This window comes from Hippocampus guttulatus, chromosome 3 (assembly GCF_054856545.1).
Source record: "Hippocampus guttulatus isolate MCC_2025c chromosome 3, RoL_Hgut_1.0, whole genome shotgun sequence".
Lineage (NCBI taxonomy): Eukaryota > Metazoa > Chordata > Actinopteri > Syngnathiformes > Syngnathidae > Hippocampus > Hippocampus guttulatus.
This window is the reverse complement of record NC_141263.1, coordinates 9,805,454-9,820,385: the sequence shown is the minus strand read 5'-3', so window position 1 is coordinate 9,820,385 and position 14,932 is coordinate 9,805,454. Positions and strand designations below refer to the sequence as shown.

The 14,932-nt window shown below is 41.2% G+C and overlaps 1 protein-coding gene across 1 annotated transcript; it reads right to left on the bottom strand.

The window, feature by feature from the left end:
- Positions 1 to 874: 874 nt before the first annotated feature.
- Positions 875 to 12,348, bottom strand: lingo1b (leucine rich repeat and Ig domain containing 1b). The gene is made up of 2 exons (XM_086107731.1): positions 11,993 to 12,348; positions 875 to 4,316 (listed from the first exon to the last, which is right to left on the bottom strand). The coding sequence occupies exons 1-2, from the start codon at positions 12,002 to 12,004 to the stop codon at positions 2,457 to 2,459; spliced, it is 1,872 nt and encodes a 623-aa protein (XP_085963857.1). The 5' UTR covers positions 12,005 to 12,348; the 3' UTR covers positions 875 to 2,456.
- Positions 12,349 to 14,932: the final 2,584 nt, after the last annotated feature.

Genomic DNA, 14,932 nt, shown 5'->3' with positions numbered 1-14,932 from the left:
CAGCTTTATGCATGACTGCAGGATTTTGTAAGATCTTGGTACGAGAAGTTCTTGGGGCTCCAGAGACACCAGCCACTTCCAATACCTGTTTGCAGCTGACAAGTGAGGTTTTAGTAGCTGCTCTCTTAATAAGATGCATTTGCCTGACAGAAACCTTCCATCATATGCCTTTATCAAAACAAAAACGCGTTTGCCCTCTGAGTCACACAACAAATTATTTATCAGTACAGTACAAGGATGATTTAATTATTTTTTTAGATGTCTAGTGTTTTCATTCCCTCTGCAAGGCATTAGTCTATCCTGAACTTTTCATCAGCAGAGAGATGTTTCTTTTGTACATTTTATGCGTGACTGTGACTTGCTTAATAAGGTGAAACATGCACTTTTCCCCTCAATTAAGCTCACTTGGGAATCGAATGATCAAACTTATCCCGAATTGTGATTAGTGATTGAAACATAAAGAAGGACAGCATTTGCAGAAAGTTCCTCAGAGCCTAAAACGAGATTGTTTTTATTTAACATCAGTCATATATTCTCTCCTCATTGTAGGATGGAAACCTCCTTTGTGCATATACAATATGGTAAATTGTCTTTTTTTTCACAAATCGATACCATTGGTCAATCTGTAGTTTTTACAAATAATCTAAAGTGTTGAAAATGGCTTACAGTTTAGCAATGCAACATGACTGGCTCAACATGCCCTTTTTTTTTCTTTTTTAAAACTTTATTTAACTTTGTAGGTCAGTTGAGTACCATTTCTGATTCATAATGACAACCTGGACCTTTTTTCATGGTTTTGGAGATGCAAGGTTTGTACCCGATGTGTAGATAAAATATGTTGGAACACAGTGAACTTGCAAAGAAATAACACATATTATACATTTTTCTTCATTTTATGTGTGGTTTTCCCAGTGTATTTGCATTTCAAAATAACAGCAACTGTAAGGATGGATGGTTTACTCGCTTTTTGAAAAACACATAGCTATTACTCCCAATATAATTATACCACAAAATGATAATTATTTTCAAATTGGTTACACACTGCACAACTCATTTGCTGCTTTTTGAACAACACTCACGTACTCTGTTAACAATATAGCCCACCTGCTTTCTCTTTTGAAAAGGGTACAGCAAATGTCTTTCTTGAATACATAATCGTTTCTTGAGGTTACATAATTTGTTTCAGTCCCATCCATGAAAAACATCGCAAACAAAGAATAAAAGATTTGCAAATGAAAGGAGAACAAAACATTTTAGCAGAACATGTCAAAATATCCGATAGATTTTCTGTGTTGGCAGAAGAGATCACATTTCACATAGTGACATTCTGTTCTTCGTGTGTTAACATGCACACTATTTATTATAATGTAATGTAACCATATAAAGGAAAATGACCATAGTATTTACCTTCATTGACCATTAAAACATTACAATTGTAACACTTTTCATTACTGAATAGACACAGTGTTTCAAAGTCACAGTAAAACATTGATCTTGTTATTTGTTCAAAAGTTAATACAAATTACAATTAAACAAATGCACAGGATGGGCACAGCTGTGAGTGAGACGTCCCTGTTAAAAGCATGAAATTAAGGTCTGGGTTTCCTCAAATATGCACATAACATAAGATGACAGGATGACAGACTGAACACATTTTTAAAATGTCATGGCCTTAATTTCAAAATAAGAATGCACAAATACAAAATACTTCCCCCCCCCCCCCCATGAAATAATACATCTATATTATTACAATAATTGGTACCTTTTGTGTTTGTTCAGGAGGCATATCTAAACATACAGCAATGGGGTTTTCATAGGTATATTGTGCTCTATAAATCTGAATGAGAGCTTATTTTTGCTTAGTTTGTGCTGAGAGAAGGTCTTTCCTCGATCATTAATAACATTTTGCCTGAAAGTAATCAGACTGTATTTGATGGAAGCGTTGACAATGTGGAATAAACATTTTGGACTGACAAATATAAAAAAAGTGTCATGGGGGGGGGGGGGGGTATTAAGTTGCGCATGCGCAAGTGAAAAAGAAGGGAAAAAAAACCTGGACTGAATTATACCCATGCGTTAGAAAGTTAAGTAAAGGCCGTATCCAAAAAACGTATTTGCCAGTTAAAAATGTTGACCCCACACTGGCAGTTCCGTATTATTCTTAATTTGGTTAATTTGTGTGGAGACTTGTATCACTTATGCTTATTATTGTCAACCACCATAATTTGGTTACATTCAGGCATCCAATATATGTGCATGTTAACATACTAGAATACTGCCAGTACAATGTTTGGAGTTACACAATGATTTCTTTTAAAGGCTTTTTCTAAAAAAAAAAAGTACACACAGTCAAGTTGCTTTTGCAAATGTGTAATTACTATCACTTAAGTACACATCTGAAGCAAAGATAGTGTGTATCACAACTGGAGTTCATAAGTCTATAGTACTTCTATGGTTCACATGATTTTCATGTTGAATTGTATGGGTGTCTCAGGTGGACTAGCCTCTTCGGTTTCTTCTTTGCGTGGCACATATTCAACTTCTATACTTGGCTCTGTGTTGTCTTTCCCTCTGCTCCAGAGGAACAGGATTACGAGACAGAAGAGTACAACGCCAAGGAATGAGATGAACCCCATTGTGGTTGCAATGATGAGGGTCTTTACGTCAAATGGAAACGGAATTGTGGTCCGGGTCACGTTCGCACTTTCGTCGCTGGGTTGGTTGAAAATGAAGGCAAACGTCTTGTTTGGCTGATGAGGCCAATTAGGAGAGTAGCTGTGTACGAAAAGATGAGCAACTTTCGTGTCATTGCCTGCTGCATTGCTTGCGATACACAAGTAGGTTCCGTTGTCTTGGATTTGGGCATATCGAACCTCGAGTCTGCCGTCATCAGACACGGAAAGTCTTGATCCCACAGTTTTGGTGGTGATGTATTCTTTCTTAGGAGACAGCCACATGATGACAGGGACTGGCTCACCCTCGGCTTGGCAAGTAAAACTGACAGTAGTACCTTCATCCACATGGCTCTCTTGAACCTTGTCATCCACAATCTTGGATGTCTGGCAGGTGAAATAATCAGAAGGTAGGATATCTGGGAAGTCCTTGAATTCCTTTCCTTGCACCACACCGGGTGATGCACAAATGGGCTGCTGTCTATTAAAGTTTAACCTCCACCGCCGGCGGAAAACCCAAAGCAGGCGACAGTCGCAGGCCAAAGGGTTGTCATGCAAAGCCAGGGTTTCCAAATTGCCCACTGAGTGGAAGACAGACTCCTCCAGGGTGCTCAATCTATTACGAGAAACATTGAGAATGTGCAGATGATTTAGTCCTCGGAAAGAGTAAGGCTCAATGACAATTAATCTGCCACCAGCCAAATGAAAAGCCTGGAGCTTTTGTAGATTGTGAAAGTGGTTCCCTTCAACAGTAAGAATGGGATTGAAAGACAAATTCAGAAAGCGCAAATATCGTAGGTGACTGATAGCTTGGTAAGGGATGGCAGAAAGATTACAATTTGTGATTGCTAAAGATGTCAGGTTGACTCCAAACAAGCATTTTGGGGTCATGGTATCCAGGGAAGACATCTCTGATATTTCTAGTACTCGCAGTCTATACAGCCGCTTAAATGAGTAATCCCTAATGGCAGTGATGTTCAGATACCGTAATCGTAGTGACAGCAGGTTGTGCAGATGGCTCAGGGCATCAGTGGGCACTGAGGACAGCTTATAACCCTCAATGTTGAGGGTTTCAAGATTGCTGAGGCCATGAAACGATCGTGGCGAGATGAAAACGAGGTCATTGTCACCGACTTCCAGTACCCTCAAGTTGTAGAGCTCCTGGAACATGTAGTCCAGCAGAATGACAATTTTGTTCTCACTAATATCCAGCTGGGTAAGGTTGTTCAGGCCTGTGAACACCCCAAGCTGGATGAGCTTCAGCTGGTTGTTGCGCAACCCAAGATGCCGTAGATTCACGAGATTGCTGAAAGCCCCGGACTCAATGGACGAGATGATGTTTTCATTCAGCTGGAGCTCCTCTAGCTGTGGGTAGTTGATAAATTCCTCTGGTCCAAGAAGTTTTAGACGATTTTTGCTCAGATCAAGGAGCTTTGTTTCAGTGGGGATGCCTTCGGGGAAAGTAGACAATCGTCTTCGATGGCACACGACTGACCGCTCTTGGGCATTGCAGTCACATCGGGAAGGGCAGCCGGTGGTTGAGCCAGAGAGGACGGTTCCCAGCATCAGGACTAGGATGGGCTGCCAGCACGCCACAAGGTAGCTGTGCCCTCCTGCCTCAGCTGAGACCATCCTACTGCGAACCTACGGAAATAAAAAAAATAATAATAAGGGCTGAGGGGTGGACAAGGATAGAAATAAACTCAGAATTAATGAGCCGCATTTGTTGGGTCCTCAGCATTAGAAAGGGTTCTGTTCACTGTTCCATCTGAGCTGCGCACATGCGCCATTGCGGACCGCTCTCACCCTCACAGCGCACAGCAAATGTATACGCCGCATTAAAAACAAAAATAAAACCCAAGTGACTGATGTTAACACCGTGTTGTGTCATGCTAGACAGCATGTCAATTGGAAACATGGAGTTGTGTAGCCTTCACGCTGTCCACTCATCCCTCACCAAACAGCCCGTAGAAAAGTACCCCGATGCTTAAGGGAGAATATCTCCGCACAATTGAAGCGCATTGTTGCGATGTACGACTAAAGTGTCCATGACCAACCTGTTGTACAATTTACATCTTTAGCGCCAAGCTGCCTTGCTTCATAAAAGCACATGCACACTTTGGCTGGCTCAGTCCAGGGCTGTAGCGCGTCATTTGGATTCCAAACAAAAACAGAGCCCCCTCACCCTCTGTACTTTTCCTCATTTTTGACAACATGTGAGTTATGCATCCTACTTTTTAATTCTGTGGCAATGCAAATCTGACACTGTAAATTAGTCGACAAATATTTACCACCAGAATATTAATGGTTACCATGTTCTAAAGAGTGTGAATTTGAGCAAATTCTCACACTTACTGAGCGAGGTGGAGGAATGTTTTCTGACAAGTGAAGCATCTCAACACTTTTTCCACAGTATTTATATAAAACATTATTTAACATTCAATACAGTTGAGTCCCTTTTCAACCATTTTTATATTCACATATTTTTGATGAAAAGTGTTAATCATGTCACTCTTCACTTCTTGTGGTTTTTTTTGTCCTATAAAATAGCCATCATTTATTTAAAATTAAGGTTAGTACAAAATTCTTATATCATCAATCAGGGCCAATTTACAGCATAAAAAAATGACATAACCTTAATCCTGAACCAAGTCTTACAAACTCTGGCTCATTTTATTTGTGATACAAAGCCTCTGTTTTGATATGCAGTATATACAAACACACACACACACAGCCAGCACATTATATATATATATATATATATATATATAATATATATATATATATTATTTATTTTTTTTTTTAAAAAAATGTTTTATAACGTACTGTACCTACATCACGAACGGTAACTTATTACGATCTCGGGTTTTCAGGCGTGAAAGTGGTATTAACGCTGATGCTGTTCATCAAAAAGTGGCCACCCCGAGCTCTGCCCCAGTTGTCATGGTAATCAAAGCTGGTCTCCCATTGGCACTCCCCCCCCCAACCTCCCCTACAGCCAAGCCCCTTCTGATAAATTAAATACAAACAGCCCCCAAAACGAAGTAATTTCTGAGGATTTGTGAGGGTGTTAAAATCAGATATGGAATGTGCCATAATTCTTGATCCTTAGTCTATTTTGACTGAATCATATCACAGACCTTTTATTAAGACACTTGGGAACTGCTTTAAATAAGATTCCGAAATGGGAGGTATATATTATAAGAGAGTTCTGCCAAAATCTAAAATCATGAGTTCAGGGCTGTGAGAATTGCAGTTTTCACTTTGAGCCATCTCAGTTTAGTTCACAGGAGCCACTTTACCCTCAGGCTGTTTTTTTTTCGTCACTGTTGCACCTGTGCGACACCATTTTAAGGCATCGAATTAGGAATAGAAGAGCACTATGTGAAGCAAATCTATCTGCAAAAGAAGTGAAACTGATATTTTAATACCAAAAATGAAAATGTGAATCATAGGCATCGGCCATGATTTGCTCAAACTTCCGTGTAAAACAACACATTCTGTGAGCGTACTGTACTGTACATTTGTGGTGATGTTAAAAGCCCTTTTAGAGATCAAACTTCATAATAGGAAGGGTGAGAAAGCTTCCGCCATTGAACGAAAATAAATTATAACTCATCACGGGACAGGGAGCAGCTTTAATTTGTCTAAAATGTTACAAGAGAATAAAAGCTGCCTCTTGATTTTATATGCACACAACACAAACATTTCCTGTGTATGGGGCACTGTTAAATCAGTCACAATATACAGGCAAACAAATTAAAAACAAATGCCAGTTGCACGTCTCCTCTAACGACTTTACTTAAATAAGCAACAAAAATGATTCCACTCCACGCAGTGAGTGCTCATTGTTAATTAATAAGGCGTTAGAGGAAAATATAATATCATAGAGCCATTGTGTGCATAAAGCCAGTGACATGTTTGTCTTGTCGACACGTTATGATTTTATTGTGCCAAGACAAAAATATGAATGAGCATGACAAGCCCCCACTGCCTCTGCTAATCCAAAGCAAATGAATGCAAATGCCGTAGTGATTTTCTACCAGAGCACATGCATGATTTATGATGCAGAATGTTGCAAGGAATGAGGAGCGATCTGTGTTATCTGACCTTACAGCACATATCTCCCAATGACACCACTTTCTTTTGACCTTGAGCTGCACCTTCCAAAAAAGAAATTACACCTCACAAATACGACGAGCTCTTTATTAGTGGTTGTCAGAAATAAATGTGACTCTTAAAAGTATTGCTTTTTTTTCTACTTAGTGAGAGAAAATCAATGTTAGCTCTCATTATCGCCCTCAATACATCAGTATGTATTTCCTCTTTCTTTGAAATAGGTGTAATGGGCACAGGCATCAGCCAGTTTTTTTCCATGCTTTCACTGTTTCCATCAGTCTCTGAAGTTGTCTTCTGGGTTGACTACTACGAATTTCCTATATTGCCACGAATCTCTTCATCGTCCCTGTTCTCTCAATGCCAGAGTAACATTGTAAATTTTGCTTAGGTCTGCAGTCAACACTGAAAAGAAGGGTGTGTTGAAATTACTCAATTTTGTCATGTCAAGCATTTGCACACAATGGAATAATCTGGACATTTTTTTAATGTTGATGTGTAGTCTCCTTAAAAAGATATCTGGAGCCAGATGATTTTACTTGATGAAATAAAATTGAGTAACTTCAACACACCATCCCCCCCCCCCCCCCCCCAGGTTTCCAAATGAAGTCAGCATTAATTAACCTTTTAGGTATTTAGTCACTGTTTATGTGGTATGTTCCCCTACAGTTATGGTTTTAAGTAATAATCAGAAGAGGCAGACAATGTAATCAGAATAATAAAAATGTTATACTTCCAGCAATGGAATTGCTGTATCTGATTTTAATGTCCACAATGAAGCCATTCATGATGACTGATCGACTACTGTATGTGGCTCAGCATTAAAGTGATATCCACAGTGGTGCCTTGAGATATGAGTCTCATTTGTTGCGTGACCACACTGTTAACTAAATACACTCGGGTCTCAAATCATCTTTCTCCACTGAAATTAATGGAAATGCCATTAATTCATTTGAGTCTTCCAAAATCCATCCATCCATCCATGTTCTAATGCGCTTATGTTATGGGGGTGCTGGAGCCTCTCCCAGATGCTTTCGGGCAGTAGGCGTGGGACACCCTAAACCATAGGTGTCAAACTCAGGCCCTGCAGGGCCACTGTCCTGCATGTTTTCCAAGTCTCCCTGTTGCAACACACCTGATTCAAATGAAGAGGTTCAGTGTCAGGCTTCCGCAGAGCTTGCTGATGAGTTGATCATTTGAATCAGGTGTGTTGCAACAGGGAGACTTGGAAAACATGCAGGACAGTGGCCCTCCAGGACCTGAGTTTGACACCTATGCCCTAAACGAATTGCCAGCAAATCGCAGGGCACACATAGACGAACAACCAACCTTACTCAAAATACATAACTCCAACAAATATTTTGGTATTGTGTTTTTAACAATAGAAATAGCACGCTACAAACGTTGGTTTATAAAAACATACAGTGATGGTGTAAACAATTTAACAGATTTAGACGCATTGTTTGATTCCGTTCAATGGATATTGTGCCGCTCCTTCTGGTGTATGTGCCTTGGCCAGTGTAATGCAGCCATACAGATCCACGGTACATGGAGACATCACAACAAAGGTCAGGAAGCCACAGGGATATCAGGAGCTCTTTGCAGGCAGAGTCTGCCTCATAGTACAGAGGTCCAGGGTTCGATTCAGGGCTCCACCTTTCTGTGTGCACTTTGCACGTTTTCCCCATGCTTGTGTGGGTTTTCTTGCACATTCCAAAAAACATGCTTAGGAGGTAGCCACATTTCAGAGAAAACCCACCCAAGCACAGGGAGAACATGCAAACTCCACACAGGAAGGCCATAGCTGGAATTGAATTTCTCTTTGTTTTGCAAAAGTTACTCCTCAGACAACCTTATTGACCTTGATAGAAAGCATGAGGACATAGTTAGTGGCTGCCCTACGGTTTATTTGCCTCCAAGTGAATGATGGTAAGACAATGTAGAAAATTGTCAACTTTAAGAAGGCAACAGAGCACATCAGATTTGGTGTTAACAGTGATTAATGGTATGAAGAATCCAGTAGGCAGATTTAATTAGTTATTGGCCCAGTCAACATTTGGGAATACGGAAATACATCACAGTAATCATTAATCATTCAATTTTGTTTCCACCGACGGAAACTAGGGCAGTAGTGCCAGGCTTACAGAATTGCTGTATATAACAGCTACACACAGGGCTGTAGACAGGAAACAACAGGAAATCAGATCATATTGTATGATCAGTTAAGTTGTGGAATATTGTGATTATACGGCAAAAATAGCCATAGGTTTGACACATTCATATTTGTTGAAAAGAAGGTTGGCACAGAGTACCAGGAATTTCATTCTTTGAATGCATTCATTGAACCCACATTTATGTATCCACTGTCAGATGTCCCTTCACGGTCAACTCGTCATATCAACACTGCACACAGAATGGGTGCCGTTTTCGGAGACAGTGCATTTGCGCTCAGTGGCTATGTGGGCGGGTCACACACTGACACAAACGATCAGGGTGGAAGCTCCAAATGTACAGTTAACAGCGGTGATCTGCGATCAAGCTCGCCAACTTAACATTATTACTCAAGTGTAAATCTGCTTGCAGTTCCTCCAAAATGTACTTTATACGCTTGGATCTTATGCGCCAGCGAATCTATTTCCACTTCCGCAATGTCAAAGACTTTGCGCGCCTGAATTTCAAGCGAATGAGTGAAGCCACTTTTATTCGTCAGGAAGTGTTCATTCCTACAACGGCGCAACCGCCTGTTTACTAAAATACCAAAAGAAAGAAACTCCCATCCATGCGCACGGTTAGACTGCATTTAGTACTGGAACTGCGCTTGGCACCAAAATAGGGCCCAGTGGACCTGGCAATCACTGCATCAGTCACTTTTACCTTTCAGGATGGTTAATGTTACTGTATTATTAGGATGCAATCCAGGATGCTCTCCTTTTTGGACCGAGGGGTGATATAAGGACGGTAAGTGGGGTACTTCAACATGTATTCGTTCATAAATTAATGGGTAATTGCATTCAATGTTACATGTGTTCCATGGGGTCTGTAGGATTTCCCCAAATAGACTCAATAAGAAATGCGCTGTAAGTAGCAATAGCAAGGATGCCAAAGACACCACACAATATTCAGGTGTGATTATTCAAAGCGGTCAGAAAATGAAAAGACATCTCTGTGTGCAATTTGAGGGTGATTCTACACCTCCAGTGCATTCTTTGAAAAATAATTTAAAATGCATACATCAGATGGGAATGCTACTTATTCTCCATTTGTAGTTTTCACTAAGGGCCCAGGAGAATCCGTGAAGAACATGGCAGTAAGCTGTCTCTAACTATACACATTTGATCTTAGTAAAACAAACAAAACTATTGTTCAGAATCCTTTAGACTGCTACATTACACTTTAACAAGCATCGTTAAAACAATTGTGTTCAATGATTCTGGAAATGTTTGTTTTTCCAATCCTGTAGTTCTTTAGTGTATTCTTTACAGAGAGTCAGAATTGAATCAGTGGCTCTGACCAAATAAATTCAAATGCAACGCATGTTGAAATTCATAGGATGCAAAGGTCTATGCCCATCATAAATACTCTATACACTAGTGGTGTACTTCTCACAGTGTATTGGTCAGTGGCAATGTGGATATTGTGTTGTTGTGCACGATAGTTGTATATTGTATATAAGCTTTTCAATTATGATTAGCACATTTGCCACACAGTACAGGGGTCTTGGGTTCAAATCAGGGTTCCAGCCTTCTTGTGTGGAGTTTGCATCTTCTCCCCGTGCCTGCGTGGGTTTTCTCCCGGTACACCGGTTTCCTCGCGCATTCCAAGAACATGCATGGCAGGTTGATTAGAGTCTCTAAATTGTTCGTTGGTGTGAATGTGAGGGCGAATGGCTGTTTGTCTATTTGTACCCTGTGGTTCGCTGGCGACCCACTCGGGGTGTTCCCAAAGACTGGGATAGGCTCAAGCACGCCCACGACCCAAGTGAGGAGAAGAGATTTAAATTGTGAAGTTTGAAATGTGAATCCATTCACTATAAAGAAAATGAATCAAATTGTGACACTGAACCTAATTTTAACACTTTAAATATTTACAATTAAATGTTATTCACCACAATTGACATGTTGTCATAGCTTATCTTAAAATTATTACAGCGTTGTGTTCTCACTCAAACAGCAAAATGCTCACGCGATACACTTAAGGGTTTTATGTTATCTTATTTTTTTTTTAAATCTATTTTTACCAATAAGGGAATAATGAACTTTATTAGTTGGGGAAGACTCAGGATCGATTTGACATGGTAATACCAAGTAGGAGAAGCTGATTAAAACAAGGACAACCCGGCAAACTGAAATCACAATGAGCAGCAGATGTGTAACTTGTGACCAGCATATATCATTTCCATAGGAATTATTTAAACCAGTTTTCACAATTAACAACATGGCAAGGAATTAGCTTGGACAAGAGCAGAGCAGACATTTGACTCCAAGACTGCCAGGTCTGCATGGATTGATTATGCAATGTTAAAAGAGGGAGAGTAACTACCTCCTTGCTGGAGTGTGGCCGCCACAGTTATGCTTATGCAAATATAATGTGCAGTAGGATTTAACATTTGAGAGATCATCCATTTGGCCTGCATAAATCATCAAAGTCTATCCCCCTTCCCCGAAGCCAAAGCTCGCCACCCATTGATATGACCTGTGGCAAATCAGCCAACAGCAAAAGGTAGCACCGAATAAATTAAGTGTGATTCTGGCCGAGCTTACTGGCATTTGAAGGAACACGAATGTTAATGAGATGGAAGCTTCGTAAGCATCAACAACCACCCCGGTACAACAGAAAAACAGGCAGTGTTCAGACTTACACATTCATCGGTGAGTATCAATACAGTATACTGGAGGTATCCCTGTATGCACATATACTACTTAAATCATTTGGCAACCTATATTCAGACCACACAAGTGCGTGTTGTGCATGTTGCATACAACACAAAACAAATGAAGTCCATTTGGATGACAAAGCACAAATGAGACATGAAACCCTCCTCAGTGGACCATCCTCCTCCCTCCCTCCATATCTGCTGCTACCTACTAATTTTATTCCTGAGATCAATTTGCTCACCGGCTATCACATGGCACCACCACTGCACCATATTAAATCTGATCCAATAGCTCAGTGCTCGAAGCCCACCACAGAGACAGAGTACTTACCAGGACTGTCATGCAGAGAATTCTAATTCAAGCAGCTCCATGTTGCCAAGGAAATTCAAAATGCCTCCAAAAGCATGGAGGCAGAGATGCAGCAAACAAGACGGGCTCAGATCGAAAAGCTCAAGGTGGATGCACTGTACGGAGCAATGAGATTCCCTTGTCAGTTGGGGCATCCGCAAAATGCCTTTGTCCTCTACAGATGCGCTAAATCCAGCAGCACTGATAGGCTGATAAGTAAACACACAGGCAGCTCTGCTGCCTCGCTCACGCTCGCATACATGCTGCACCTAACAGAGACCGAAAGGAGGAGAGAGGGCTGGCGGACGAGAGAGGTGGAAGGAGGAGCTGCAGTGCCCTGGAAGAATGAGAGGACACATGAAGGAAGTTGAAAAGAAACAGGGAGAACTGTCCTCTCATTGCCCTGGCAGCGCCATCATCTGATTGGCTGATCTCGTGGTCTTTTTTTTCCATACGGGATTTTTTGCTATAGTAAACTGTAATGCAATTTGTTTCTGGAGAGAGAAAGTCACGTCGGTCGTGAGAGAGGCGTAAGTAAGTATACAGCGGCCGGATGAAGATAAGAAGGTGACGGATTGTGTAAGCTAAAATGACATTTTGTCATTGGAGCATAAACAGACCGTTTAACTCAATAAATGGCACGTTTGTCGATGACAGGGAACTTGGAAGGATTGTACAGTGTAGATAGGGATGGACAAAGGCTTTGTTTATTGTCCCACTTGTGGATGGGTTCCATTTAAAGTGATTATCATTATCAGTGAAAACCTCCTTTGTTTTGAGTGCAGTGGAAGGTGTTCGATGTAGGAGCTTAACAGGACTAATTGCTGTTGCAGGACCACAAAAGCTCCCGGTGCCGAGGAGGCTCCATCAAGGAGGGATTTTTTTTTTTTTCTAAATGGGATACGAGGTGGCAGAGGATTTAGTAAAGTGGACATGAGAAACTCCATGCCTCTGAATGAGTATTGTTACACTATTCACAGAAAGCAGAGGATTTTATTATTGAATGTTGTCATTTGCATTGTTTACTGTAAATTTCAAATACAACCAAATGAAAATTCAAAGATACGACGCTAAGGAACTATGCTTCTGTTTGCTTGGAATACAAACTTAATTCTGATGAAGGTGGATACATTGTGTTTGACACATATAAATAAATACAATAAAATATTGCAATGATGGCAAAACATTTTATTAAATTTATTTAACTTTGCTCACAATAAGTTCCTTCCTATCAAAGAGATCATGAATACTTAGGTTGAAATATAAAATAATAATCTCTATGGCATTTAGTGATGATAATAATAACAATAATAATCATACTAATAATATTAATGGTCCCAATCCAACTTTATGTCATCTGCCCATTGAGGTTTGCTTGCAGTTTCTTATAAGCACATAACACAAGCAAATCAGCGTAATCGTCCGCTTTATCAAGGACTATCATTGTGACGCTCATGTGTGGGATTTAAAGGGAATGAGAGGAGCTGCTTTGATTGGGGGCAGCCCGGTAGTCCAGTGGTTAGCACGTCGGCTTCACAGTGCAGAGGTACCGGGTTCGATTCCAACTCCGGCCTCCCTGTGTGGAGTTTGCATGTTCTCCCTGGGCCTGCGTGGGTTTTCCCCGGGTGCTCCGGTTTCCTCCCACATTCCAAAAACATGCGGGGCAGGCTGTTTGAACACTCTAAATTGTCCCTAGGTGTGAGTGTGAGCGCGGATGGTTGTTCGTCTCTGTGTGCCCTGCGATTGGCTGGCAACCGATTCAGGGTGTCCCCTGCCTACTGCCCAGGTGACAGCTGGGATAGGCTCCAGCACCCCCCGCGACCCTAGTGAGGATCAAGCGGTACGGAAGATGAATGAATGAATGAATGAATGCTTTGATTGGCGGGGAATCAAATTGTTGGTGTTGACGCCCACAATGGCTCAAACCACTTGGTTTGTACGGGTCTGTGAAAATACTCAGATCTAATCCACTGCCACAATTCGCACTAGCCTTGTGTTGACTCCCAAGTTCTACCCAGAGGCCATCTCACAAAGACAAGCCTTGAAAGCCATCTTGTAAAGATACAATAGTGATTAAATGTAAGATAAGATAAGAAAACCTTTATTAGTCTCGCAATGGAGAAATTCCCAATTCACAGCAGCAAAGTTATGAAAGAAAGAAGTAGAACAACAAAGTATAGGAGCTGCTGGAAAGGCAGCCACTCTCGCGGCGCCATTTTGAACTCAAAATAACGAAAAATAACACAACACAACACATAGGACACAGACAGTCGTGCAATCTTCACCAATTTTCTGCATACACTTTGTTGTCTGAAGCAGTTATAGATGAAAGGGGAGAGGATCAAGGTGTCCTTTCACCAGTGTGTCAGAGACGTCATGCTGAAAATGTGCACACGTCTGCTACAAGCTTTGAAAGCAAACACGAAGCTGTAGCGTCCATTGACGAAGAGAGATTAGTTCACTTCTCCTGTCCCACGTAATCCGCTTCAAACTCCAAGCCGCGACTCCCAGTTCCAAATCCGCATCATCGCTCCGCGCTAACGCTCCTTTCTTCTCATCGTCGGCTCCTCAAGACTTACATCCATCCAGCCGCAGACCGTTCAACAGCACCGATCTCTCCGCTGAACAAAGCGGGGCTGTGAAAAATGCTGCCCCTTACAGGCGCAAGACACAAGCGCCCCGGGACTGTCCAGCAACGACAGTCAAATGGCGCCGACATTCCTCCCAGGCAAAAACAGTGCTGGTATACCCATGCTGCCGAGAAGGCGCAACCACCAAGCACAGAGTCTCCTCCTTGATGAATATCGTGGCCAAAAAATGCTGAAAAAAGTCAGGTCATGCAAGTTTTGACCAATAAGCAAGTTCATTAGAAAACTAGAACAGTGACTATTAGAGAATGATTCCCGTACTTTCCGCACTGTA